The 27747-nt window shown below is 34.3% G+C and overlaps 2 protein-coding genes across 2 annotated transcripts in view; one reads left to right on the top strand and one right to left on the bottom strand.

Moving 5' to 3' along the window:
- The first annotated feature begins 44 nt into the window (after nt 1-44).
- Vps24 (vacuolar protein sorting 24) lies at nt 45-15702 on the top strand. The gene is made up of 6 exons (XM_089646995.1): nt 45-248; nt 1012-1072; nt 1748-1927; nt 6175-6215; nt 6917-7090; nt 10142-15702. Exons 1-6 carry the CDS (start codon nt 204-206, stop codon nt 10307-10309), a joined length of 669 nt encoding a protein of 222 aa, XP_089503121.1. The 5' UTR covers nt 45-203; the 3' UTR covers nt 10310-15702.
- A 3425-nt stretch (nt 15703-19127) lies between these two features.
- Nucleotides 19128-27747, bottom strand: part of LOC149411483 (uncharacterized) — a 32933-nt gene continuing 24313 nt past the window's right edge. Inside the window, exons 6-9 of the mRNA XM_089646685.1 lie at nt 27184-27310; nt 26333-26490; nt 24715-24983; nt 19128-23883 (exon numbers count right to left, since the gene is read on the bottom strand). Coding sequence (XP_089502811.1) covers nt 23737-23883; nt 24715-24983; nt 26333-26490; nt 27184-27310 — 701 coding nt within the window. The 3' untranslated portion in view covers nt 19128-23736. The remainder of the gene's footprint in view (nt 23884-24714; nt 24984-26332; nt 26491-27183; nt 27311-27747) is intronic.

The following is a 27747-nucleotide window of genomic DNA, read 5'->3' as shown; positions in this document are numbered from 1 at the left end:
AATAAGTAGGTACTAATAAGTAGCTAATAATAAATAATTTTATATTTTTTGTATGGCAGCATGGTGAGTGGTTTATTTATGGCAACACGGCAACTCGCTGTCAAACCTGAACTGTCGTGGAGATTAGAAATAACAATTTTACATTATTGTTATATATTATTTTGTCTAGTGTTTTGAAGTGTATTTATAGGAAAAAAATCAAAATGGGACTGTTTGGAAAAACACCTGAGAAGAATCCCAAAGATTTGGTAAATAACATTTGAATATACAGGGTGCGGCAGAGAGGACGGACGTTTTTGAGATGGGTAGTACTCTCCCGCTGGGGTGCCGCTTGACTCGTTAGTTCCTAGCATTGTTTTACCAGTTGTCGTCATGGAGCCGTGGACGGTGGAGCACCGCGTTTTCGCCTATGATTGTTTCGTCCGAAATAATGAGTCAGTCACCGTCGTACAGCGTGAGTTTCGTCGCCACTTCAACATTCATAGGAATAGAGCTGTTCCCTCTTGAAACACCATCCTTCGTTGGGTTGAATCACTTCGCAGACGTGGTGAACTGATCAACAGAAGACCAAGAGGAGCTCCGCGTACAGTTCGAACTCCTGAAAATGTTGAACGCGTTCGACAAGCCTTTCTTCGCAGTCCGACTCGATCTGCCCGCAAGCATGCTGCTGCACTTCGCCTCAGTGATCGTTTGGTAAGGCGAATTTTGCATATGGATCTCCGCTTTCACCCCTATGATATAGAGCGATGTTGGAGAGAGTCTACGCGAACTTCCAAGAACGCCTCCAGCATCAACGATTTCGGCCACCACATGCCTGATGTGATTTTCCGCACTTGACTGTCTCAAATGCTATTTCTTCGCGAACCTGATTCCATCAATAAATTTGTTTTCGAGTAGAAATTAACTATTTTATGATTTTTTTAAAACCGTCCGTCCTCTCTGCCGCACCCTGTAGTTGCGTTGTTATCTTGTTGTTTTAATTTCGCCATTTAACAAACCCCACCTTTGCAGGTGAACGAGTGGACACACAAGTTGAGGAAAGAAGGCAACCAACTCGACCGCCAAATAAGAGGTGACTCATAATACGTTTGGATTAATTTGTTTACTTACTTAACCTTGATTTTCTGAAGCGACGCTCTTAATTTTTACTACTGTCAGTCAAATAAACTACCTACATAATAAGCTGATTTGTAATGAATGTTTAAAAATCGGTAAAGTTTTAATCGGACCCGCTTAGTAGGATTATTTTTTTGAAAGAAATCTTCGATTCAACTTAATTAAAAAATAACTTTTATAAGAATCCTTCAAAACAACCTACATTTTAAATAAGCAAATAAAATAAACAGTCCTCCACAGTACCAACCAAATTATTTTAAGAAATTCAAGATGCAATCGAAGATCTAGGCTGTAAAATGCTGTTGCAGCTCTACTTTCAACTACCCTAACATCAGTACGTTTTTTCTATCGATTTCCATGTTTTAATTTCTAAATATGGAGGTAGCCGGGAAATGTTCATTTAACCGCCTAATGGCTGAGCTGATAAATGTGTCTGGTAGCCACCCAGGCGTCATGGGTTCAATTATTCCTCTCATGGCTAATTCCTCCACCATTGCACAAGCAACATCTTCTGCTCATAATGATAGTAGTAGTAGTTTTTCAAATATTATCTGGTTATTTGTAACCTGGGTATGTTGGCCTTTCGTAAAATGAAAAAAAATAAAATAAAATTTGTTTCAATTTATTTTAGCCATCCAAAGAGAAGAGGACAAAATCAAAAAATCCTTAAAGGAAGCCGCCACAAAGAATGACAAGCAAGTTTGCACAATTCTGGCTAAGGAGATTCTTCGGTCGCGCAAGGCTATCACCAAAATATACATCAGCAAAGCTCATCTTAATTCAGTTCAACTGCAGATGAAAAATCAACTTGGTAAGTCTTTTATGAACTCTTTTGAAAGGTATCTTTTTACACGCAAAACCAATATAAAACACACATCACTCACAAACACACAACAAATAATATAAATATTCCGATTTTAGCTTTATTTCATTTTATTTTAATTTTATTTTACTTTAATTTTAAATCTACATTTCTTTAAATGTATTATGTATATTTTTTTGTATTATAAAATGGAGGCCTCAGCACGGGTAAGCCAGCCCACGGGTAAGCCAGCAGCACGGGTAACCCAGTGAGGCCAACATTACTGGATTGTACTATGAAATGTAAAATATTGTACCAAAATAAAATAAATAAATATATTTGTAGGTATACTGTGAAAAAGTAATAAGTCAAAGAAATACTATTTTTGAGATGATCGCAACTGAAAGTTTTTGTAATTGTTACTTTTTAAATATTCAAATGTTATAAAGTTATAGCTATCAATTTTTGGTTAAATTTCCTTACCCCGCTTACTTCTTTACTTAACCCTAGAAGCCTTATCTACGCCTGCGAGGCGTACACACAATCTTAAATTCTATTTCTCTTTCTAACGGTTAAAGTTAGCGCCCCGTGCTCTTTAACCACCCTAGTGGCCGACAGGAGCTCGCCGATGGTACCTGCATCACTAAGGTAAGTCCAGCCATTTTTGAGTTTTTGAGGTATAGTACGCCTGCGAGACGTATGTTTAGGCTTTGTGTAACTTTTCACTAAGATTATATGTTTTTACTTTCGTTAATTTTTCATCAATTTTATGTTAATTTTGGCATTGTTTCAGATACCAATATGTCGTGGTCTAATATATTAAACAGTAACGATATTTTGAAAATCTTAGACTAAGAAGATAGTCTTTCTTTGGGAGAATCAGCTCCTGAAGACGAGGACAGCCAGTTTGGACGACATTCAAAGCGAAGATGAGAATAACTATGTAACTGAAGAGGCTTTCCCTTTACAAGAATTTGCTCCCACTGAAGAAGTCTCCCACTCAAAATTTCAAAAGCTGACCTAGCATTTGATGCTGCTCATGCTTTGCAATCTGCCAACTCAGGGCGAAATTATCGTGTTCCTGGAAATACTCTTCGCGGTAAGAATGGACGCGGGATACTTGGTCAACAAATAGGGGTCAATCATCTCACAGAACTTCAGCTATGAATGAAGTCCGCACCTCTCGAGGACCAGCTCAAATTACAAATTAAATCTACTGGGCACTATTCGATCAAATAAGTGGGAAATTCACGAACAATTGAAGAACTCGAGATCTCGACCTGTTGGCAATTCTAAGTTTTGTTTTGATGGCCCTCTGACACTTCTATCGTACAAACCACCTGCAAATATGGTTTACCTTTTATCTTGTGATGAAAGTGCAATAATTAATAATTCAAGTGGCAAACCAGACACGATTCATTTCTAGAACCAAACAAAAGGAGGAGTAGATAAATTTGATCAAATGTGCTCCTCAATGTGGTGCAGCCGCAAAACTAATAGATGGTCAATGACTGTATTCTATGGCATCTCGAACATGGCTTTTGTCAATTTTGCTATTATTTATGGCCACAAAATGATCAAATAAACCATCAAACAAAAGAGAATTCATTAAAAAACTCAGCACAGATTCGGTTAAGCCTTGGATGGAGATGAGACTTGAAATTCCGACTTATATAGACAAAAAGACAAAATATAAGCCAAATTCTCGCAAAACCTACTGATTCAGATAATAAACTTCAGGCACGAGAACCAGAGCCCAAACAAACATAAATACTGAGCTTTTTGCTGCTAAAAAAATAGAATGTCGAAATGAGTGGGCTGTAAGTGCAAAAAGTCAGTATTTTCTGAGCACAAAGTTGATGTCTATGTAGATTGCTCTAAAATTAAAGCTAGTAATTAAAAGCATGATTACTTTTAATGTTTGCTCTATGAATAAGAAATTAATGTTAAAAAAATATAAGTTTATTTAAAAAAAACATATGTTAAAGTTGATTTTTAAGAAGATGATTTTTTTGTTTGAATATAGGCATAATGATTTGATTCGTTGTATTAAATACCTGTGATAGAAGTTTTCATTGATAAAACTGGGTTTTATTATTAGTTTATATACCAACCTTAACTTTCCTTCAAAGAATAGGACAGAAGTAGGTATATTTTGGCCTACAGGCTGTCATTTACAAGTGCACGCCTCTGAGACGTATGTTAAGGCTTTATGTACCTATAAAATAGATTAGGCTTCTAGGGTTAAATTATGTATAAATTATGTATATTCATAAAGATAACCAATAAAAATATGCATTGAAAATGATGATAATGTTGGTAGTTCCTAATCAAAGTATGATACCGTTAAATATGACTGGAAAGGAAAGAGGGTCGAATTAGCTTAGTGGTTAGAGCAGAGCCCCTACAAGGCTAAGGTCCCGGGTTCAATTCCCAGATGCGACCTTTTCTTTTTTAAATTTGCATTTGAGAGTCGCTAATATGTCTTCAATGTTATTGTTTTTTTTTTTTTTTTTTTTTTTTTTTTCATATTTTGCATTAACAGATTTTGCAGTGTAAAATTTTTTTTATTATTATATTCTTTCCTAATATAAGCTGGTGCTTGGGTTTAGGAAAGGAGTTGTTTATTTTACTAGTATCGTATTGTCTGTGTTTTATGTTTTTTTGCCTTATTACAGAAAATGTAGTGAAAAAATAGTGCATTTTTGCAAACTATAGATTGTCCGCTGATGAATATTATCGCTTCTTGTGAGGGGACTGTGGGAAATTAAATTGACAAACCAATGTGCATATAATAAAGACCACAATTTTATTTTATATTCATACATTTTCTTTTCAAATAAATGCTTCAAAAATCAACTCGTAAGAAAAAAAGAGTTTTTTTACTGTAATACATCTCTAATCTCCAAATAGTATAAAATAAAGTCGCTATCCGTGTCTGCCTGTTTGTGAGCTTAGTTCTTCTAAACTACGCAATGGAATTTATAGAGTTTTCACTATCATTTAGAAAATTTCTTCCAGAAGGTTTATATATATGTATAATTTATGCGTATTATATTTATAGAAAGTAGAGAAAAGTTGTTGTTTTGTAATCAAGTCGAAAACAAAATTTTTTTGTATGCTTACATTGCTAACTCTGGCTTAACCTTATGAGATTCCTTAACCTTTCCGGGAGTAAGTTACGTAATGCTGGCCGTGCTCTGGGGAGTGAGTTTTTTTTACATAAATAATTTTTTTTTGTTTGATTATATGTATGCTTTATGCAAAATAAATAACAGCCGATATGTCTGTCGATAATGATGTAAAATGTTTAAAATTAGTGTAAAGTTACAGGAATATGCCCATTGATGGCAATAAGATGCATATTTACAGAATATGCATCGAATATGAATATGCGACCCCTGTCGTCCATAGCCGTCCATACTCCTTTGGCGAAAGTGTGTACCGTCGTTCATTAGCGTCCATACTCCCGGAAAGGTTAATATAATGAACTACAGCATTGTAAATCTTAAAAAGGTCTACAGAAAAGTCCACGGTGGTATATTTCTATCTCCTATGGATAAACCCCATCAACGCCGGGTACACGTCAGCAGTATACAGGGTGTATCGGCACTAACCCGACAAACTTTAACCAGCTATTCCTTAGCACATTTGGAGTAAAAAATGTTATGGGCACTTTGCTGTCCGGTAGCATTTTTTTTTCAATTAAAAACAAAAAAATTTAAATTTTCCACACTACATCACTGTCATTGGCATTGCGTTTCGTGTTCAACAGCTGTTATAAGCAAGTATGTCAAAAATGGTCTTCGCTCTTTCGCACCCACTAAATAATAATGGTTAAAAATGAGACGAATGGTGCCGTGCCATTTCGTTGTGATTGTAAAAGAGTGCCAATATAGGTACACACGTGCATTATTCATCGGAATTCGAATAAAATATTTGCCAGATGGGTTTTCAAACTTTTACAAAGGATAAAACAGTGGTGACATGTGGTGAAAATATGAATAATAAATTTTTTATTAAAAAAAAAACGTTACCGGACAGCAAAGTGCACATAAGATTTTTTACTCCAAATATGCTAAGGAATAGCTGGTTAAAGTTTGTCGGGTACGTGCCGATACACCCTGTATAATAAAACTTAAAAAAAAAAAGATTTTTTTTAGAAGCTAACTACTGGGAACGACCTTGTCAATTGTCACAACCTCTTATAGCTAAATATGTGTGCCTGATTCTAATGATTTATGTATTATTTTCAGCCACACTGAGAGTAGCCGGCTCGTTACAAAAATCAACAGAGGTAAGGATCATTTGTTTATACATAACTAGCTCAAGTCCCCACTTTGCCGAGTTTTCGAAATCAGATTTAGACAGTAATTTTCCTCTTATTTTCAATGTCAAATGTCCAAAATTTCATCAAGAAGTGTCAAAATTATGCTTTAAGGGGTGGAAAAAGGGGATAGTGTGGTTTTTTTAAAATCTACTGTAAATAGTCACCTTCTTGTTTGATGGCCAAGTGTGCCAAATTTCGTCAGATTTGCATAAAAAAAGAAAGCCACGCCACCACAAAGGATCTTCTTTATGTAGATTATTATTGCCTGTTCAAATGAATTTCCTATAACGGGAATCCTCCTAGTTGGGCAGTCAAAACATTTCTTAAATAATGTATATAAATGTATAATCTTTTACTAAATAAAAAAAATATATATATATATTGCAATAAGGAATTCCAATAATTTTTTAAATCGGATGACTCTGTTTAACAACATTTTTCTAATGTGGAAGATGTGAATCAAAAAACGCCGGCAAGTCTGAAAAGCATCAAGATTTGTTGTTTTGAATAGTGCAAAAAATGTCTCATTAAGCGCATTGCATCAAACAAAGTGTATTTTGATAGCGATTAGCTTGAACATGTAAAAATAAATACATACAGTGTCGCCAGAGTAATGAAAATATTAGTTCTATTTTAATAAATCCCTATGTTGTATTGTGTGTCCGCAGGTAATGCAAGCTATGCAGTCGCTGGTGCGCCTGCCAGAAGTGGCGCACACCATGCGAGAGATGTCCAAGGAGATGATGCGGGCGGGCATCATTGAGGAGATGCTGGACGAGACAATGGAGGGGCTCGAGGACCAGGACGAGCTGGAGGAGGAGGCCCAGACTGAAGTTGACAAGGTAAGGAGTCAGGCCACATAGTTAGAAAAACCTTACCCCAACAAAACTGTTCTTAATCCTGGGTACTGATCCATGTAGTGTCATGCCACTTACTTGGATTTCAATATTCGAAGAGCTAACTTTCAATAAAGTCCGGATCTCGGACAGAATCCTCAGAACCAATGATTATTGTCAAAGTTGAGTCTCCTACTGGCCGCATTTAACCCTCCATCTGTTGCCATTTTGGTGTTGACACTGTTTTCTTCCAAAATATTTTCAAATAAATCTACGGAGAAAACAATGAAATAAATTAAATAAAAATGAATTAAATAAATTACCCTTCAGCATCCAGAAATGCAGTGTAGTTACATTTACAAGATCCAAAGATACATTTCTATTCCCATATCACATTAATAAAAATATATTAACACGCAAAAACGAGATTCGTGACCTTGGAGTGATCTTCGAAGCAAATCTCTCTTTCAAATCCCACATATCTGACATTGCTTGGATTTGTTCTTCGTAATGCGAGATCATTTACTAATGGAATTGCAATACGGAGAACATATGAAGCACTTGTCCGCAGCATCCTGGAATACAGCTCCATTATTTGGGCCCCTTCTGAACAAAACCATATCTTAAAAATAGAAAAAGTACAAAAAAGGTATATGCGTTACCTGTATATGAGGGAATATACATACTATCCATTCCTGTATCCATCCTTGTTCTTAACAGGAATGCTCGATTTCAATACATTAGAAGCCCGCAGAAAAATATTTTTAGGCAAACACTTTTTTAAGTTAATCTCTGGTACAATACACAATCCGCCTATGTTGAAAGAGGTTAACTTTTATGTCCCTAACAATTATACTCGAGGGAGATCCCATGCACTCTTATATGATCCGAAAGCGAGGACTTCTGCCTATCAGAACGCGCCAATAAACAGAGCGACTCAACTGCTTAACGATTCTGCATTAGCCATCGACATTTTCAATGTCACCTACAGACAATTCAGTAACTACCTTTAACACATGTCACAAAATAGTAAAACTGCCTCTGTAAACTTTTTTATTTGTAATCTTCTCCATGATATCGTCGCTGTGAAATCAAACCGGCATATCTGCAAAATGCTAGTTTTTCACCAGAGCGCTTTAAAGATTTCGCATATGATATTTTCCTTTTATCGTCCGTTTGGTTCACCTCAAAGCCACCTTATGAATGAATAAAATTTAGACGAATACTGCTTATTGAAGTAGTAGTTGCAAATAATTCGAAAATTGCTTAAATTAAGAGTAAAATGCAGATATGCCAGTATGGCTTTAAAATCAGTGTAATATTTGCTTTTGTGTCATAGTGGCTTCTTCTTTTGGAACCTGTTTTAGGTATAAAAAAAAGATAATGTTGTCAATGAAAAAATAATTTATTGCTTCACAATTTTTTTATAAACAATTAACATAAAACTGCTCTTCCCTTTGCTGGTAACTTCAAAGTTTCCCAATCGTTTATGGAAATCTGAATAAATTGACGGTATTATCCCGGCGGTAACTAACTTTAGGATACCATTTTTCTTCTTCTCATCAATGGTCTCTTTGAATAAGCTTGCATCACAACAGGATTCACGCTCCCACTGACCCGTTTATTCCTTTTCTTCACCTCCTCCCAGGCATGTGATCCGTAGGATGTTTTGAAGTAAAAGTTGCCGTCGTTTTTAATTACTTTAAACATTCGAATGGCCAAAAAGGGTAAAATTACCTGGGGGTCCTTCAGAGCTTTTATATCAAAAAGTCCTCATGACTCAACTCATGAACCAGGTAAGGCTTGCCACTTTTCTTTGCCGTTTTCATGGCCATGACGTATTGGGAAGGTAAGTATATAGGTCCGCTTCGGAGTGCTCTTTTAACTTATTTTTCAATGGTTGAGTGAGCCGAATCCACCTTATTTTGGTTGTGGCCCTTTACTAAAAAATTGTGAGTGATATATTTTATGTTTTTTAATGTTGTAACAGCATATTTGTACATTGCCATCATAAAGTTATTTTTTTGTTGGCCACAACAATTATCGTTGTAAAAGACAACGTCTATTGGACAGTCAGCTCTGTCATTTAAATGTTACAGTCATTTCAGCAGTCATTTCAGCACACAGCTCCCAATCTCAATAACGCTTCTTTTTCCCTGTGTTGGTTCACTCTTTCACGGGTTTTAGACTCGTATTCCTCACCGCAGTTTCGCATCTTTCAGTTTGGTAAAGTTTTTTTTATTAAATTTGCCTATTTTAATTTATTTTTTTAACCGGGAGAAATTTTACCCGGGTCAGACATTTTGGCATATATGCCGGTTTGTTTTAGTTGAGGCTGCTATAAACGCTTTTGTTAAGTGCAAACCGGATTATCTGCCAATAAGTCATACAATAAGTCATATCTGGGTAATAATAAAAATGTACTATTGTGAGATAATTCAGTTTTACTTACATGATGGACGCATTTCCCCCTTGAAAGTTTTGAAGCAACTGGCGTATTGCGAAATAGGTCAGTCTTCTGCTAAAAAAAGTGGCGATTCCCGCGTAAATGCATACCGGCCCAACGCCATCTGACAGATTTTTATTCAACTATACGACATGCCGGTTCGACATAAGAATAGAAGGGAAAAAGAGAAATTTTTTGACACCAATAACTCAAAAGCTCCATTTTTGCACATATGCCGGTTTGATTTAACAGCGACGAAATGTTGGTGTATAACCGTTTTATGGAGAACATGAAAAAATAAATAAATAAATGAAATATGTTTTTTTGTTATTTGTTTTTGTGGTGTTATGCCGTGTTGCAACAGCAAAAATACGGTTGCGCAACACGGCATAACACCCCAAAAACAAATAACAAAAATTCTTTTGGCCGTGAAAATCTTAAATCATATTAAACGAAATATGGCTTGGGATCTAACTGTTCGACCAAATGCGATGGCTGTTAGATAGATAGCTTATATTTTGTTGCCATAGATGGCATACTCAACTCAATTTTGACAAAAAAAGGTTTACACTATCGAAAGTCACCGTATTCACAATGCATGTCTTGTTTAGGTCCTTTGGGAGCTCACGCAGGGCAAGCTGGGCGAGGCCCCCGCGCCCCCGCAGGCCGAGGCAGAGGCCCCTGGGGCCTCCACCAGCCGCGAGGAAGAAGCAGAGACCCCAGACGCTGACGGAGAGCTGCAGGACATGCAGTCGCGTCTGCAGGCCCTCAGGTCCTAGACGGGCACTGAAGTTCTACACTGCAAGCCTGGGGCCCTAGCATGAACGCCAGCATCAGCAAGATAAAAGAATTTAATAAACAATATTGGTGATGAGCAAGCATGACAATTACATTTGACAGTTCGAATACAATATTGTTAGTGTTTTGAGATTTTCAGTCAAAAGTATATGCCGCAGTGGAAGCGCCCTTTTAGCCAACATTTCAGACAGCCTTAGGTTGTTCTTCCGCAGGGATAGGCAAGAATCCGATACTTATTGATTTTAGTATCTTGGCGACTACCGCCATACATCTGCACGGAGGTTCTTACATCGGCACTCGATGCAGACATTTTATTATTGAGACTTTGTGTCAGACATTTTGTAACAATGCGTGTGATTTAGATCAATGCTAGGAAAAATGCAGTAAAATTTTTTTATAAATTGACAGCATATAAAAATGACAGCTTCAGCAACTGTTTGGTTGTGAGTGAACTTTTGAAAGCATTTTAGCTTTGACGTTTTGAGAATTCAACAATGAGTGGTAGAGACACGGGTCTCGTGAATTCAGTAGCGACGTGAGTGATTACACAATGTGACTATCGAATACTTGCATATCCCTGTGAATAAAGGGGCCATGTGTATGATGAATACTGTATGGCTGTCCGAAACGTTGGCTAAAGGGGGAGGAAGCGCGATCCACAAGCACATTAATGCTCGATGCTGACAAATTTAAAATTGGGGAAACCGAGTTTCAATAGTTATTCAGAATATTAATGGATAATGGCAAATGACCATTGGTAAAAGTATAAATTAGGTATCATTTTGGCATCTAAGATGTAGATGGAATGCATCAGTGTTGCCATCTTGGGCTCTTTTTTTCTGACGTTGGTTCATTTATCAATCGCGGTTCATGCTTGAGACATCAATAAACAAACTTCGACAACTAAATTTAACTGGTATTGCTTCTTATCGATATGGCCATGCTAGGCCCTAGAGGTTGCAGACTGCGGGCCCTGGAGTCCTAAAGTGCTTCGTAATTTCCAGGGCCTACCTTTGTCAATGAAACTATTTTTAAATATATTGTTTTTATTTCGTCCGACAGCTATGAATGGTAACAGAGTATATAATTATATATTTTAATGCACCCGAGTTGTGATTTAATCACCTTAAACGCTGAATTCACTGAAGAGATGTACCGATAGAAGTGTGATATAGGCGTGTCAGTGTGCCTGAAATAAGGTCAACTTTTCCTTACTTCTGGTGAAATTGACCAAACATTTTCAAATATCAAAATCACAATGGAAAATGTTAGCGCAGTATCTCTTTATGTACATAAAACTGTTAAAATGTCAATGTGTAAGACTGAGTTGTTTGAACACCTGTCACATCTAAATAAAGCTTCAAAAATAAACAAAACAAACATTTGACATTTTCATAAAATGTTTTAATGTTCACGGGCCAAGAATCGGTGACTAATGGAACCATTCATAGAATAAAGAAGAATACAAGAAATGTCTTGTTGGCGTGTTTCGTGATCAAAATATTGGCAAATTGGGCCTAAAATTTACAATAAAAAATTGTGTTTCAACGTGATTACGAAATTCAAATGGGATGGAAATCTATGGTGTCAGATGAAACGAAGTAAGTGAGACGGAGCACATGCTAAATGGAACATTTATTTCCATTCAAATTTGTATGGATGCAACTTTTCTTCTTTAGACTATGGAACCATTTGAAAGATGTCAAAAATTCAAAATGGCGCTAATTGGTGATTTGATGACAACTTCAAATGTAACGGCGATTCAAACAATCAAGTCTAATAAATTATTCTCCATATATGTATGAAATGATGTGTGAATATACATTTTATTTTTTCAAGGTTGTGTCCAGTAAAACACAGCGAATCACATATTATGTCAATATTAGCTGGAATATAATAATGTACATAGATTAATTATTTAACCATCACATATGTACGTACATACGTTCTCGTGAAATGTTTTATTTTTTTACTTTATTATTAATTTTCAAATACCTAATTATGTATTATCCAAGAAAAGTGTTTATTTTGTACAAAATATACAAATAACCCTTTAGAATTACTCAACATTCATCAGCGATTGATAAGATTTACGTTAGCTACATATTTGGTCAAACACAAAACATTTTTGGGGAAATTATGTACTTAGTAATCAAACAGTATGCCTACTATTTCAAGTTTCTATAAAACAACAAAATCTAGTTCACTTTGTTTAATTTAAATGAAATACTGGTTCAATCCTTTAAAATAATATCTTTAGTCCAGAGGTTCCCAATAATATGTGAAAATGAAAATTTTTGAAAATATTTTTTTTTCCAACAATATTTTTATATATATAAAAATAATCATAAATTTTAACTGACCGTGGTATTTAAAATAAATTAATCACGGTGCTACGGTGTAAGCTTGGGGAACCATGATTTAGTATATTATTGATGTTGCCTTATTTTAAAATTATAATAATATTACATAATTTGTCTGTAACAATGTAACATAATTGATTAGAATTACATTTTTGACTGCACATTTTTTTGAGTAACGTAGTGTCAGCATTTTTTGTTATTTTTCTTCAATTAACGTAAATAACAATATTTTATTTTGCAAAAGAAAGTTTTAGCTCCCCGATCCAATGAATTTTATTGTTATAATAAATTGTAAATAATTCAACTTAAGAAATGTTCAACCGACTTTTAAAGTCAATTTATATCTAGATAATAAGTTTGTTTATTATTTTAGTGGTATAGAAATAAACGTTCATTTCAAGCAAAATGAGTTAAATACATATTTATGTATCTACAAAAAATTATAACACAAATTTGGTTTGAAGTTGTTAAATCACACATTTTGAACTGTACAGGGTGTCCGGGGGTAAAGTGCACAAACTTCCGGAGGTGGTTCTACGCAACAGTTCAAGTAATAAAGAAAAATTACTTTTTCGAAATTTCAATGTTTTAAAGTACAAAAGTTGAATTGTTTGTAGGTAGAAAATAATATATTTTTGTATGGGAAAAAAACAACAAAATTTCGAATAAAGTCATTCATTTTTTTTATTTCTACCAACGTGTAAAATCACCTCTCGAAAGTTGTGCGCCTTACACCTGGACACCCTGTATAAAATGAGATTTTTAAATTGCAGTGTTTTTATTGTTTTGAAACCCAATTGGACCAATCAGAAACCACAAAAATGTACGTTTCAAGATGGCGTCCACAAACAAATATATATTTTTTAAATGTGTTTGTAATGAAAACGGCATGTATTGTATTTCTAACAAAACCGGTAATGTCATGTTGCCATCTCTTACAATTTTGAAAATGTTTCAAAATTGAATCAAAGTTTTCAAAATCAAGTGTTGATAAAAAAGTGTTAATTTTAAAACTATTTTATTTTAATTTCATTCAAATTTTTTATTATTTTGCAACAATCTGACATCACCATGTTTGTTTCTAAATACCTCACTTTTATTATATTTTGCTTTAAAAGTTTTATTTGAAAGCAGTGGCGGCTTGTACTCACGTAAATAGTCCATTTACTCTGACCTGCTGGAATTATCAGTACGCAAACTGTGAACTAAAGTGGCGCCATCTCACCGAAGAGTTTAAGAGGCATTGGTGAGCACCTTTCATGTTTGGAGTTAATTTCAATACTATGGTCAACATCCACGCTCTGCGCCTATATATAGTTGATGTTCCAATGAGCGAAACGAAATTCGCCCGCACCACGTGACTTATGACACGTGATACAAAGAACGAAAATTTGAGCCGGTTGAATTTAACTTAATACTTTTATTTGCTTTGATTTTTGGTGGTATTATTATCGGTTGATAATTAATATTATTAGATTGACTGAAATTTTGGGAGTGCGTTGCTCCAACGCTCCTTAGAGCTAGCCGCCACTATTTGAGAGTACACATTATTAAGAGTTAAGGCTTTGCCTGTGATCATTTAAAGTATTTTTAAACAAAACTAATATATTATTCTTACTTAACATAGATGTAAAAGGTTTGCAAATAAATTTTTTAGGGTATAAAAGCCTTTAATGAGGTTTAGAATACCTACTTTTAGCCTTGTACCCTACTGCACTGCACTAATATTATAATATTTTACTAATGTGCAACCCCAGTGGGTGGGTTATTGATAATTAATAAATTCATATGAAAATGAAATACTTTGTATACGTCACTTTTAATTAACAATAATCTACATGCTTCAAAGCTAATGACTTCTTCGTCAGAATCATGAAAATTAACAAAATTAATTTATTTCAAGTAAATTATTAATTAACCTTTTGAACGCGTTAATTTGCTCCGTTTTATCTATACCAGTACGCGGTACATATTTTCAAGTACCTATGCACGCAATTAAATGTCAAATTATAACATTCTGGCATGATTTATTGGACTATATAGACAGAACAGATTATTCTCCACAATATGAAAACAAATCCTCGTGTGTCTTAGATGTTTATAAAAACAAAAACATAAAATTTCATACAAAGACGTATCGTATCTTTTGAATGTGGTCCCGCCATTCACTCGGCGTGTGTGTACTTAGGCCACTGCGTTGATAGACACAAGTGGGACACCATGATCACTTATCATTTTTAGTTATGAATGACATACTAGTACTAACGCCATCCGTTGACAAAAATGTAAACTAAAGGACTAAAAGGCGCGAAGAGGCGCACTTGATTCTCGATCTTTTTTTATGAAATACAATATACAATTTTATTTTTGAGAAATTCTTGTAGATGTCAGCATCGTGATAGTTCTACAAATGTCCAAGTGAGCTAGAAATACATTTATGACGAAAGAGCGCTGGAATATTGGCCGTCAAAGTTTCCGTATCAACTGTTGATACAGCCGCGTGTGAGTATAGATTTTTTGCCGTAACAAGAGTTGATACGGCCGCGTGCAAAGAGTTAAAAGTGGTGTATACAAAGTATTTCATTTTCATATAATTAAAATGACGCTACAAAGTAATTTTGCAACTTTTGAAGAAAAAATCAATAAATTTTCTGTCAAACTTGGCTGTAACTTGACTGTATTTAATCATTTTCTTACCAACACTGAACACAACTGCGTGTACCATTACACCTCAGAGGCCCTCAATGACATCAAATTAACCAAATAAAAATTACAAAAAACTAGTGACGGGTGCAGTCACTTCAAAATTCCATTGTTACCGTGGGAAAATGTTGCTTGTGCAATGATGGAGGACTTGGCTAATAGGGGAATTGAACCCACACACAAATTCAATGAAACTGGATTTTCGTGTATTATGCCCATCACGCAAGAGAACCCACTTCATGTAATCATTATTACTAATGTTAAGTTGTGACAAAAGTTGAATGTTATAATAAATTTATTGCTTTGTATATTCTGATCACTATTTATTTACTACCGGTCATTGAAAAAAAAATACAAACACATCACGAAGCGATAATTTCCTTTTAACTTGTGTTCCTCATTCTGCTGAAATAAGTCTTTTCATGTGTTTCTACTGTCTTTATTGCAGCCCAAGTGTGTTATGTATGCATTTTACTTACAATTCAATGATTTATTGGACACATCCATGATCAGCTCAGGCACGGGGGCTCCATTGAAGATAAGAATCAAGTTAGTCTCAGAAGATGGGCGTACTGTACAAGGCACGCAGATACATAGTAGAAAACCCTGTAAAAATCACTAGTTTACACTGTTGAGTTTTGCAGTCACCTCTGGTCTGGAGCCCCGAGGTACCCAAAGAAAACCCTTGAATCAAAAAGTGCAATCTATTTAATTATAATCTTTAGAACACAAAAGTCTACCAGTATTTCAATGCTGCGAATAACTGTTTTTTCCAGAGGAGGGCAATCGCAGATGTTGGTGTTTAAACATTTGTGTATTTTTATGGTGTTTGTGTTGTTTTTTGGCTGTCCCGTGATATTTATATTGTATGTTGTGAATTTTGTCTTTGATATGTTAAGTGTAAGTATGTTTGAGTCTAGCTATGTTTTCACTTGCGAGATTCCCAAATTCGCTATGTTATATACATTATTCCAATCCTTAGATTTGAAAAGTAAAACTGTGTCATCAGCATAGCTAACTATTTCACCGTCTATTTTCATGCTGCAAAGTTCATTTATGTAAATAGTAAAAAGAACGGGCCGTAGTATGCTTCCTTGTGGAACTCCATATGTAATCGGCAGTGGTTTACTAGTATGGTTGTTAATTTTGACTTGTTGAGTTCTGTTACTCATATAACTTTTTAATAGTTGAAGTTCCTTGCCTTTGATACCCATGTTTTGTTATTTTGCTCAACAGCTCAATTGTGGAATGACTTTTGTGTTTCCTCCTTCATATATACAAAATGGGTCTCTCGAAGGAGCAGGTTTGGAGTTTTTAAAGTATGCTTGAAAATCAGCTAACGCAAAATAAAACATCTTCCACATTTCTCTAATGAAAGAGAAAACAACACTTTTGAGTACCGAAGTCATCTTCTTTTTTCTAATCTCCTAAAATCTATCATTTACAGGGTGTCCGGGGGTAAAGTGCACTAACTTCGGGAGGTGGTTCTACATGACAGTAGAAGTAAAAAAAAAAATCTTTTTTCAAAATTCTAATGTTTTTTTACCATTCTACTAAACACCTGAATTTCGAAAATGTTATTTATATTTTTCACTTGGACAGTCATGTAGAACCACCTCAGGAAGTTAGTGTTCTTTACCCTAGACACTTTGTATAAAAATGTTTCCCGGTGTGTTTGTTCTTTAAACACATCTATGTAGCTTTATTCCAAGGTTGATGCAATTTTGCACACTTGACCTTCAAAACAGGAGGAAGGTCACTGCCTACATGACATTTTGAAAAACAATCCCCATCGCTTAAAGCTGAATTTTGATACTTGATGAAATTTTGCACACTAAATGTTAAATAAAATTAGTGTTTACATCTGATTTCGAATAACTCTGTGAAAGCTTAGGCAATGCAGTCATTAATTACAATTGATAAAATAATCATACAATCTATATGGTGACCGGGTATCTCATCAAAATCTCATTCAACACACCTAAAAAAAGTGATATACACGGTGTCCGGAAACTCGTAGTACAAGCGGGAAACTGGAGAATCTACACCACATGGGGAACCCAAATAAACATAAAGTTTTTTGATTTGAGCATTTTCACAAAAAAAAAAAAAAACCAAAAAAAAAATTTTTCGGCTATTTTAGGGTTAAAGTTTTTTCTGGTGTTTAGGGTTGAACAACAGATGTTTTAACCCTGCAGAGCAGAAACATTTTATGATTACACCGGATTAAATGAAGGGTGATTTCAAAATAATGCTTCAAATCCGAGTTTCTTCATTTGTTTTACTTCCAAATAGTTTTAATTAGTTGGGTACTTTGATCTTCAGTAATAATTTATAAGAATTTGATTAAAAAAAAAAAAAAAAATCAACTTCTAACTCGATTTACTAGATAACGAAAGCTCAAATCAAAAAAAAATATACTACAAAATCGACTCCAAATGTGATGTAGATTCACCAGTTTCCCGCTTGTACTACGAGTTTCCGGACACCCTGTATAGTCATGAAAAGTGATGAAACAAAAACTAGGTTACATAGGTAACTATTTAACCTATTTGTTTCATCGCTTTTCATGACTTTATATCACTTTTTAAAGGTGTCTTAATTTGTCATTTTGATGAAATATCATGGAACCAATCTATATATATATATACAGGGTGTCCGGAAACTCGTAGTACAAGCGGGAAACTGGTGAATCTACATCACATTTGGAGTCGATTTTGTAGTATATTTTTTTTTTTATTTGAGCTTTCGTTATCGAGTAAATCGAGTTTGAAGTTGATTTTTTTTTTTTTTAATCAAATTCTTATAAATTATTACTGAAGATCAAAGTACCCAACTAATTAAAACTATTTGAAAGTAAAACAAATGAAGAAACTCGGATTTGAAGCATTATTTTGAAATCACCCTTCATTTAACCCGGTGTAGTCATAAAATATTTCTGCTCTGCAGGGTTAAAACATCTGTTATTCAACCCTAAACACCAGAAAAAACTTTAACCCTAAAATAGCCGAAAAATATTTTTTTTTGGTTTTTTTTTTTTTTTTTTGAAAATGCTCAAATCAAAAAACTTTATGTTTTTTTGGGTTCCCCATGTGGTGTAGATTCTCCAGTTTCCCGCTTGTACTACGAGTTTCCGGACACCGTGTATATATATACATATAAAAATGAAGGTTTTTTTGTTTGTCCTGTACACATTCCTAAACCATTCATCCAATTTCGCTGAAAATATCAAAGTTTGTTCTTATTAGTGCCAGGAGTGTTTAGAGAGTGCTTTGAATGGTAGAAGAAGACGGGGAAGCTCGAGAAAGACTTGATGCATTATCTCTGCACTCGAATGAGATACAGAGTCGAATTAAAGTTAACGTAATGTAGTTTTTTAACAGTAACAATGTGAATTTCATGATACTATGTGAAGTGAATGGTAGAAAAAGTTAGGGACACCCGAGAAAGACATGAGTCAAATAATTATTTGTGGTAAAATGAGACGTATGTGATTAATGAAGAAAAAGATGTAAGGAAAATGTATGACATGGCACGATCAAGTGAAACGAATACCTATTTCAATACAATAATATTATTTCCACCTTAAAAATGCACCCAGTTTTTAGGACCTCTAGAACTTTAGAATACACAACCTTAAAACTTTACCCCAAATCATTTGTAAGTCTCCGAGCAACGAATAGATAATGCAACAACGCCGTGTACACGTAAGCTAGTAAAAAATAAAAACCAATTAAGAATGATAATTTTATTGTAATAATCCATAACACTTTTAATCGAATGATTAAAAATAATATCATTAAATGTTTCATTTACACAAATATATATGTGTAGGAAAGTTAAATCTACATCAAGATCTCAAAATGTATTCATAAATTTAACAGTTTCTCTTAATTTATCCGTAGTAGTCGCCCACGTAACTCTTGTCAATCAATAACAAACAAAAATGAGTAATTTATGTAAAATACTTTTCCTATATAATTGACACTTATTCTATATAAAGAATAAAAAAATAATTCATTTTACAGATCAGATATAAAAATTTATTCATCAAAAAAAAAAATTATACATACCTACAATGGTTTTTTATAGAAAAATTATTTGCATTCACATGGAAATTATATTGTTAGTCTGAAGAAAAATTATTTTGGACGGAACATAAAAAAAAAATATACAAATTTGCAGATCAAAAATTATTTCAATTTAACATGGAATAGGATTGAATATATGGAAACAAATAATATTTTGTATTTCTGATTCTATTTAAAATAAATAATGTTAACATATTTATCTTAAACGATTAGGACAGTTGTTATCATAGATGATAGAAACAAGGGAGATCGGCAATAAAACATTATTTATCAGTGTGATACTGCACAAACCGCAAGTTTCGCCGATATTCTTCACCAGTATTATCGTAAATCGTATTTGCACCTTAGTTTCTACCTACACACCAAATGCATAAATTTTATTCATAGAATAAAGGAGAACAAAAGAAATGCGATGTGGGTGTGCTTCGTGATCCAAAAGTCAGATCATTCTTTGCTTAAATTTTAAATACAAAGCTGTGTTTCATCATCATGTATATGTCAGGCAAGTGTAAGAGAGACAGAGTGCGTCCTATTTGGGCTAGAACCGAAGGTGCTAATGGATTGGAGACATTGGTTTCCATTCAAATGCAAGAAATTTTCTAGTGCTTATTATCTATTCAGCGCTCTCATTGGCTCCATCGCTTTGATATTCCATGCAGTTTGGTCATATATCGGCGACAGTCAGCACACTTCCGTGCCATATCTCCCTTTGATTCTACTATCTATGGTTACTTTAAACATTTTTTGTCCTTGTCAGTTTGCTTAAAAAAAAATAAAAATGGTATTCTAGAAAGCTGAAATAATAAACAGAAATTTATGAGATAAAGAATATTCAGTGGGTAAAACGAAATAATGATGAACACATTCTATGAGTTTAGTTAGGAAGGGGCAAGTCATTTTTTAATGCAGATAAAAAAAAATAAGCACTTAACTCTAAGTACATCACTTTTATTTCATAATGATATGCTAACTGGTTTCAGCACAACCGTGACTTTGTCAGGGCAGATAAATCTAAATATAATAAGAACAGTGAAACTCGCTTAAACCCCGGTGTGCCGCCGTTGCCAATAGGTATCAAAAAAATCATTTCTCTGAGCTGTTCTGGGGAAACTGCTTACGGTAGATTATAAAAATATGTACTATTTTTATAAGTACAATTTACAAAAACATCATTGTGCAAAAAAAAAACATGTTATTACAAAAATAAAATCAGCTGGCGAACTGCGAAAATTTTGCATCGGCACATCACGAATTTCAAGCGCAGTTTGGTTTTTAGGTCCCTTGAAGACTCTTTGAAAATATGATTTAATTTATCCCACTTATTGTAAGGTTTTTACTAAGAAGTTATTTTATCGGTCCTTTGGAAAACTTAACCTTTGAAATGCCAAGCTCCCGCAACCTCTGTAGTGTGCCGAGGGTAAAAATTCCACAAACAGAAAGCATTGTTGCTCAACGGATACAAATTTTTTGTATCTAATGTATACTTTTGGCGCGGTAAGAGGAAGAGGTAAGAGAATTTCATTGCATGCGTTATATTACAAGAAAACCTTGCCCATTGTCTTAATCACTTTTTATAAAAATTATAATAATACATACTGTTAGTTCTTTTTTAAAACAACAGAGGGCGCCACTTCCGTTTACAGCGATTCTAAACTGTACAGTCGTTACGATAATATAATACTCAGATTACAGTGAAATCCACATATAAGGTTCCCAATTATAAAGTTTTTATGCTGCCAAGACCATATTAACTAAGGCCGCAAATCCATGCCTCAACTCCCAAGCCTATGTTCACCTGAGGCAACTTTCAAAGGATTTAAATAGTTTGACTTTGGAAGGACAATCATCATTCAGCACCATATGGGTTAAGAAGTTTCAGTCCCTTGGAAAACTTATAAGAGAATTTCACTGTATATTATGGGCTGAAACCGGTTGGCACGTTTGCATATTATTTAAAGTGATGTGTACAAAGTTAGTGGTTCATTCAATAATGTTTTGTCACGAAAACGGCGCTATATAAATTAGCCAAATATTAATTTCCAAAGTACAAAAATGCCTGTGAAGTTTAATTTTTGAGCAAATAGAATTTCAGTATTTACATTATTCCTTAACATTAATCTTTGCGATGTGAAATCGTGAATGTAAAATTTACAGATTTTGAAAATTTTTCACAATTCTTTTGGCAGAAATAGTATAGTAAAAACCACTATAAAATATGTAAATACCGTCAACTAATTTTGTAAAATTTCATAAACGTCTTTTGACATTTCAGCTAAAACGCTTACTGATATGATAACAACTACATAATATTCTATCAAATCGACTTGTTTAAAAAGGGTCAATATATATATTTTTTTAATCTTGACAATTTTTATTGAAATTTGTACTAAAAATATGGATACTGAGTAATATCATATTGTCGATTAGTTGTCAAATGACTCTTTGCTACAATTCGATTGGGGAATAGTTGAAATTACAGGTTATGCACTTCATAAATTTTAATCAATAACATCCATTTTTTTTTTCAGTAAAGTTTAATTTTTGGGATAATAACTTTCATGAAAAATTTCACAAGAAATAAGATTGGAAATCTGTTAACCCTTCAGGCCTCTGGCATATTAACCGTTACATTTCTTAAACTAGAAAGTTGTAGAATTTGTGTATATCTCCACTTCTCAATAAAATCCAAATAAACGGGCTGTTTCTGAACAAATCCAAAAACTAAAAAAATGTTTTTAAAAGGTGGTAAAATACGCTTACAAATTTTATTATTAAAAATAAACCTATAATTTTTTAAATCAAACATAAAGTTTTAAAAATGGCCCACCTTAGTTTTGAAAATTACGGAAAACCAAAAAAAAATACACTTTTACAAATGTATTACAAACACAACTGTTACCTTTCATCTAAAAATAATGAATAAAAAATCACAAATTTTTACAAATTGTTTTCGGAACTTTTGGTTTCATAGAGGTGTACATTTTAATTCTTTTGTGGTTAACATCTATTTTTGATTATAAAGCTTGATGTTTTCTCTTTCTAACACTGTTTAGTCCATATTTCTAACTATGACGGTAAGGGAGAAAGAATGATTTCCATGAGACCATATGAGCTGTTCTGAAAAGCAAACAAATTGACTCTACGGGTAACAGCGGTTTGTTCCCAAAACCGAACAAATTAGTCTGAGGAGGCTATAATATAAATTGCTTTTAATGATTTTCTGAAAAATGACTGAACCATCCCAAGAGATAAACCAACATAAGTGTGTAATGATTGTGTCCGAGTGCACAAAGTAAGGTCAATTTTATCTTACTTCGTGTGAAAATGATCAAATATTGAAATTCTTTCATGAACAAAAAGTCAATTTCATTGGCGTATCTGGAGCCTAGGAGTCAAAAGGTCTTATATAAATTGCCGACAACAGTTTTCATCCAAATTATTATCTAAAGATCACATTTCTAGGTTTTTTTTCTGTTCAATGGACTGAATGTCATTTTGTAAATTGTATTAAAAATTACAAATAACAATATGGTGTTTTATATAACAATATGTCGTTATAGATAAATCTAACAAACTTGGTTGGTTCCATATTCTGCTTACTTCTTATTACTACATGCAAGAAATAACTATTTACATCGGGAGAGATGGTAAAAACTGCATCGAATTTTTTTCAAAGTTCAAATTTTTGATGCAATGTTTGATGCAAAGGTCCGCTTCAATCTATTTAGATATGCACAAATTATTTAAGTAACCCAAACAAAGAACCTAATAACCTATTTTGTGTATGTTTTTCCATCTCCCCTGATGTAAATAGTTGTACTAATCAAATTATCATTTAGTTATTTCAATAATTTTAGTGTAATTATGCAGAAGTAAGCTTTTTAATTCTATTTTAAACAATGATTGTATTTATTTTAGTATAGTTTTTAAACATGATGACCAAAACTTTTTCTCTTACCCTATAACCAAAATTGCAGTTTACAATGCGTTTTACTTTTACGAGGGCGAAGTCGATGCGAACGAAATGCAAATGGTCAGTCACTCGGGAGTGTAATAATAACACACTGCGAGCGTTGCGTAAAATGCGATACTTTATTGGCCTGATCATTTTGACGCGAAGTTGGTGCGGCAGTTAAAAGTTATTATTTAAACATTTCAAATGAAAGATCCACAGACATCAGAATGTAAATGAGTGTTGGATTTTTAAGATGAAGTGTTTCCAAAATATTTAGTCCATGATGTATTTTTGTTTTACATGATCGAGCACCATTTGTGTTCTGGTCCCCCCTCTTTGGCCAGGGGGACGATATCTGCAACCATCGGTTCATCTGTTGTTATGGTTTCATCTGCGGAAGGAGCCAGCATGGGGTCTGCCTTGTGTGATATGCGGGATGAAAACTGTTAAAATAAAAAATAAGATTATTAAAATACTCACAATATGTATTTGAATTCCTTTTACCAACATCGTTAGAGTGGGAAAATATTGCTTTCAATGATGGAGGACTTAGCAGAGGATTAAACCGGCGATTCCTGAGTGGGAACCTGACACATTTGTCCATTTAGCTACTAACCATTCAAATATGTAATTATAACAAATGCAGATTGAGAAAAAGAAAAGTAATTGGTGACCAAATCGTCATCCACAATTTTTACTCCAAATAAACTCTAGAATCACTAACAAACAATTATAAGCATTAATTAGTTGCCTGAAATATCAATACAAATTGAAAATATCTCCTGAGTAAAAATAAATGCCGCCAACGGGAATCGAACTCGTGCCTTTTGATGTCCGGTCAGGTGCTCTGAAACCACTGAGCTATGTCGGCTTATTTTCAAGCTGCCAAATAATTCAATATGAACTAGTACCTTAATCAACAATTGCTGCTTATTATATTTTTTCCACCTGTAAACCAAATTCATTTTTGTAGGAAAGGCTTTGTTAGTGCTAAATTTCTCACAAGATGGCGTCGAGACGTTATATCTTCATTTGTTGGTGAAATATTTTTGACTTGTCAAATATTATTATTATTTTCAATTTGTATTGATATTTCAGGCGACTAATTATTGCTTATAATTATTTGTTATCCTTTTTGCTATGCATAAAACCTTGTCTTATAAACTCTAGAATGACTGGTTAAAGTAAGTCGGGTACGTATTTAACACCCTGTATAAGCTCTATACTATAAATCCCTAAAGTGGGTGAGTTAAGATTTAAAGAGGTAATGCTACCTGAATAGGCGTACTGCTGGCCATCTTCTCCCTGAGCTGCCTGAGCGGGGTGGACACGTACCCCAGCAGGCGCTGTCTCTTGCTGGGCCTCTCCCCAACCAGCAGGGCTTCCCCTGGAGGAGCCGCCTCGCCCAGCAGGAGGGCTGGGGAGGGAGGGTGCGGGGGCAGGGGGTGCTCCTCGCGTTCAGAGCTCTCGTTGCGTCGCTTGCGCCCCACCACGTGGCCCACGGGCGTCCACTTTGCTGAGGATTCTGATGATACCGTGTCGCCTGTCAGAGAGAATTATATTATGAGAAAATAGAAAAATTAAAACTGTGAATTTTTTATAGAAACAAATAATATTCCCAGGTTACGAATAATCTAACAATTTTCGACTACCATCATTATCAGCGGATGATGTTGCTTGTGCAATGACGGAGGCCAGCAGTGGAATGCGAATCCATGTCACACGAGTGGAAACTCAAAGCATTTGTCAACTCAGCCAGTGGGCTATTATTAATTTGAATGTATCCGAAAACGAAAAAACATTTGTGAAGGGTGATGAAATGCGCTTTCAAATTTTATTATTAGAAATACAAATACAATTTTCGAAATATTTAAGTTTTTAGTGCAAACATAAAAAAATTATAAAACATATAGGTTTCGTCTAAACTTTGAACTAAAATTACTGTAAATGAAAAAAAAAAAACACTAATTTTACCGTCACCTCACTTTTTTGTAGTATCAACAATAATTGAGTGTACATTTGAATTTGCAGCGAAGACGAGCAGTAGCTGACTCTATATATATATAAACACAGAATTTTAAACAATGACACTGACGTACACGACATACAGTGCTAGATCACACGATTAATTATAAAACAAATGCAGCATCTAATTCGACAATTAACCGAGCTCTTCATACTCTAAATAATATTTTTCTTAACTCTAACATTGACATTTTTTCGGATTCACTGCCCAAATTCAAATATGGCATCATGTCAATAATTTAAAGTATTCAATGCGCATACATACAGACACACACACATACATTACACATGTCACACTCACACCTATACACTACACAAGTCACCTGGTAATTAAGGAATAAACATACCACTTAGCAGACATTACTAGGAAACATGTCATAGGTACACAACATGAAGTATCTTATTCCTGTATATTGTTTCATCTCTGTAAATCATGTACTGTTTGTTTCTATAATATAAAATAAAATAAAATAAAAAAATAAATAAATAAAATCATATAAGTAAAAATAATTTTAAAAAAAATTCAATTTTTTTTCTCAAATTGCGGTCAGAACCTTTGGTTTCATAGAGGTGTATATTTGAATTATTCTGTAGTTATCTTCTAGATTTGAATATAATACGCAGTAAACAAACTAACACAGTCAAGTTTGTATTTCTCACCATACCAGTAAGGGAGAAAAAGATTTCTGTGTGACCATATGAGCTGTTCCTACAAGAGAACAAATTAGGGTTAGTGAAAGAAAAAAGATAGACCCACAGCTCCTTGTATTTCAGAATAATTTTTAGAGACTAAGAGAAGATATTGTGTCATTTTAAATTACATAAAATCTTATTTAAATAAGGAAACATTGAATAATAAAGACTTACATGTGGAGCCGCCATTGGTGGCATTGACACTGCTGATGGACACATCCTTGCTTTCCGTATTATCTTCCTCCGGGCGGTGGTGGTGCAATCTCTGCGCGGACAGGTTACGCAGGCTGATCTCACGCAGATGGCGGTAGCTACGACGTCCCTTTATGCTCCTAAAGACAAAAGGCTGCGTTAGAATGATGTATTAATAGAAAACTATTATACAGTCTTTTAGAAGGTAAATCCATGAAGACCATAAACGTAATAGCTAACGCAGGATGAATTAAAGATGTCACAGAATATACCCCACAGATAAGTATATCAGTATCATTTATTTGGATTTACAGTTATTTTTGTACGTAAACCTGAATAAATCATATATTATAGGCATTAAAATCTGAATAGTGACTGATGAGAGTGCATAAATTTGAGCACTTTTCAGTGTGAGAAAACTTGTTGAAAAAATGGTGGGCTACAAAACTTATCAGATTCCATACAAAACCAAATTGGTCACTTAGGGCCGATGAAAGGAAACAGACATCTTCGCTGAAGAATGCTCAGGATTCATGGACAGCCAAGCGTACTAATCTATCCATTCTGCAAAGAGTTAATCATCTAAAATATGTTATAACTGTCTGTCTGTCATGAACATGGAGCAACTCTTGATATCTGGCAAAGTGGAAGGCAGGAGTAGCATGGGATCAAGTATCACAGGCATCCCAAATGTCAGCATCTATGGTTCTCCATGCAGCACAGGACCGGGGGGAGTGGAGAAGCCTTGTTCATCAGGGTTAATGGAGTGGGGTCACCATCCTAAGCAATGAGGCAATGACTGTTTAATATGGTTAGTATGTAAAAGGACGTACTTGAAGCTATCAGAGAAGCTCCGTTCCCCTACTGAGCAGTCTCCAGATTGTTCTCCATTCTCTGACGGCTCCCGGCTGGATGAGGAGATGTCTCCAATCACTTCGGTCTGCTGGGTGCTGTTGTTACCTATAAAGTAAAATAAACAATTATGGTTAACCTTTTAAGTCGTTTGGCATGCTGTACCCGTTTATTACTCACAGGTCGTAATTGGCATGAGATTTTGACAGGTCTAATCGTGTCTGCGCAAACTTAGTCTTTTCTTAACTTGTGAAATCAGTTTAATAAGTTTAGAAGCTTACCCATAAAAATTAAATGGCAGCTTGTCACAGGTTTTCTTTTACCAAAACCATTAATTTTATTATTTGAACTATAATCTGAGATAGACTACTCAAAAAGGGTAAAGAATACGTAATTTTCTCCTGAAAACAATACAAAAAATAACACTGGATAATACACAAATAAGTACTATCAAAACTAATGTAAATGGAAAGAAACTTATGTGATGCCAAAAATCGTAGTATAATTTATTTTTCAGGTGGTAAAAAAAGCTTTCCGAAAATGAT

Source organism: Hesperophylax consimilis, chromosome 25, assembly GCF_061612785.1.
Source record: "Hesperophylax consimilis isolate HC1 chromosome 25, BYU_Hcon_1.0, whole genome shotgun sequence".
NCBI lineage: Eukaryota > Metazoa > Arthropoda > Insecta > Trichoptera > Limnephilidae > Hesperophylax > Hesperophylax consimilis.
This window is presented reverse-complemented; position numbering and strand designations above follow the sequence as displayed.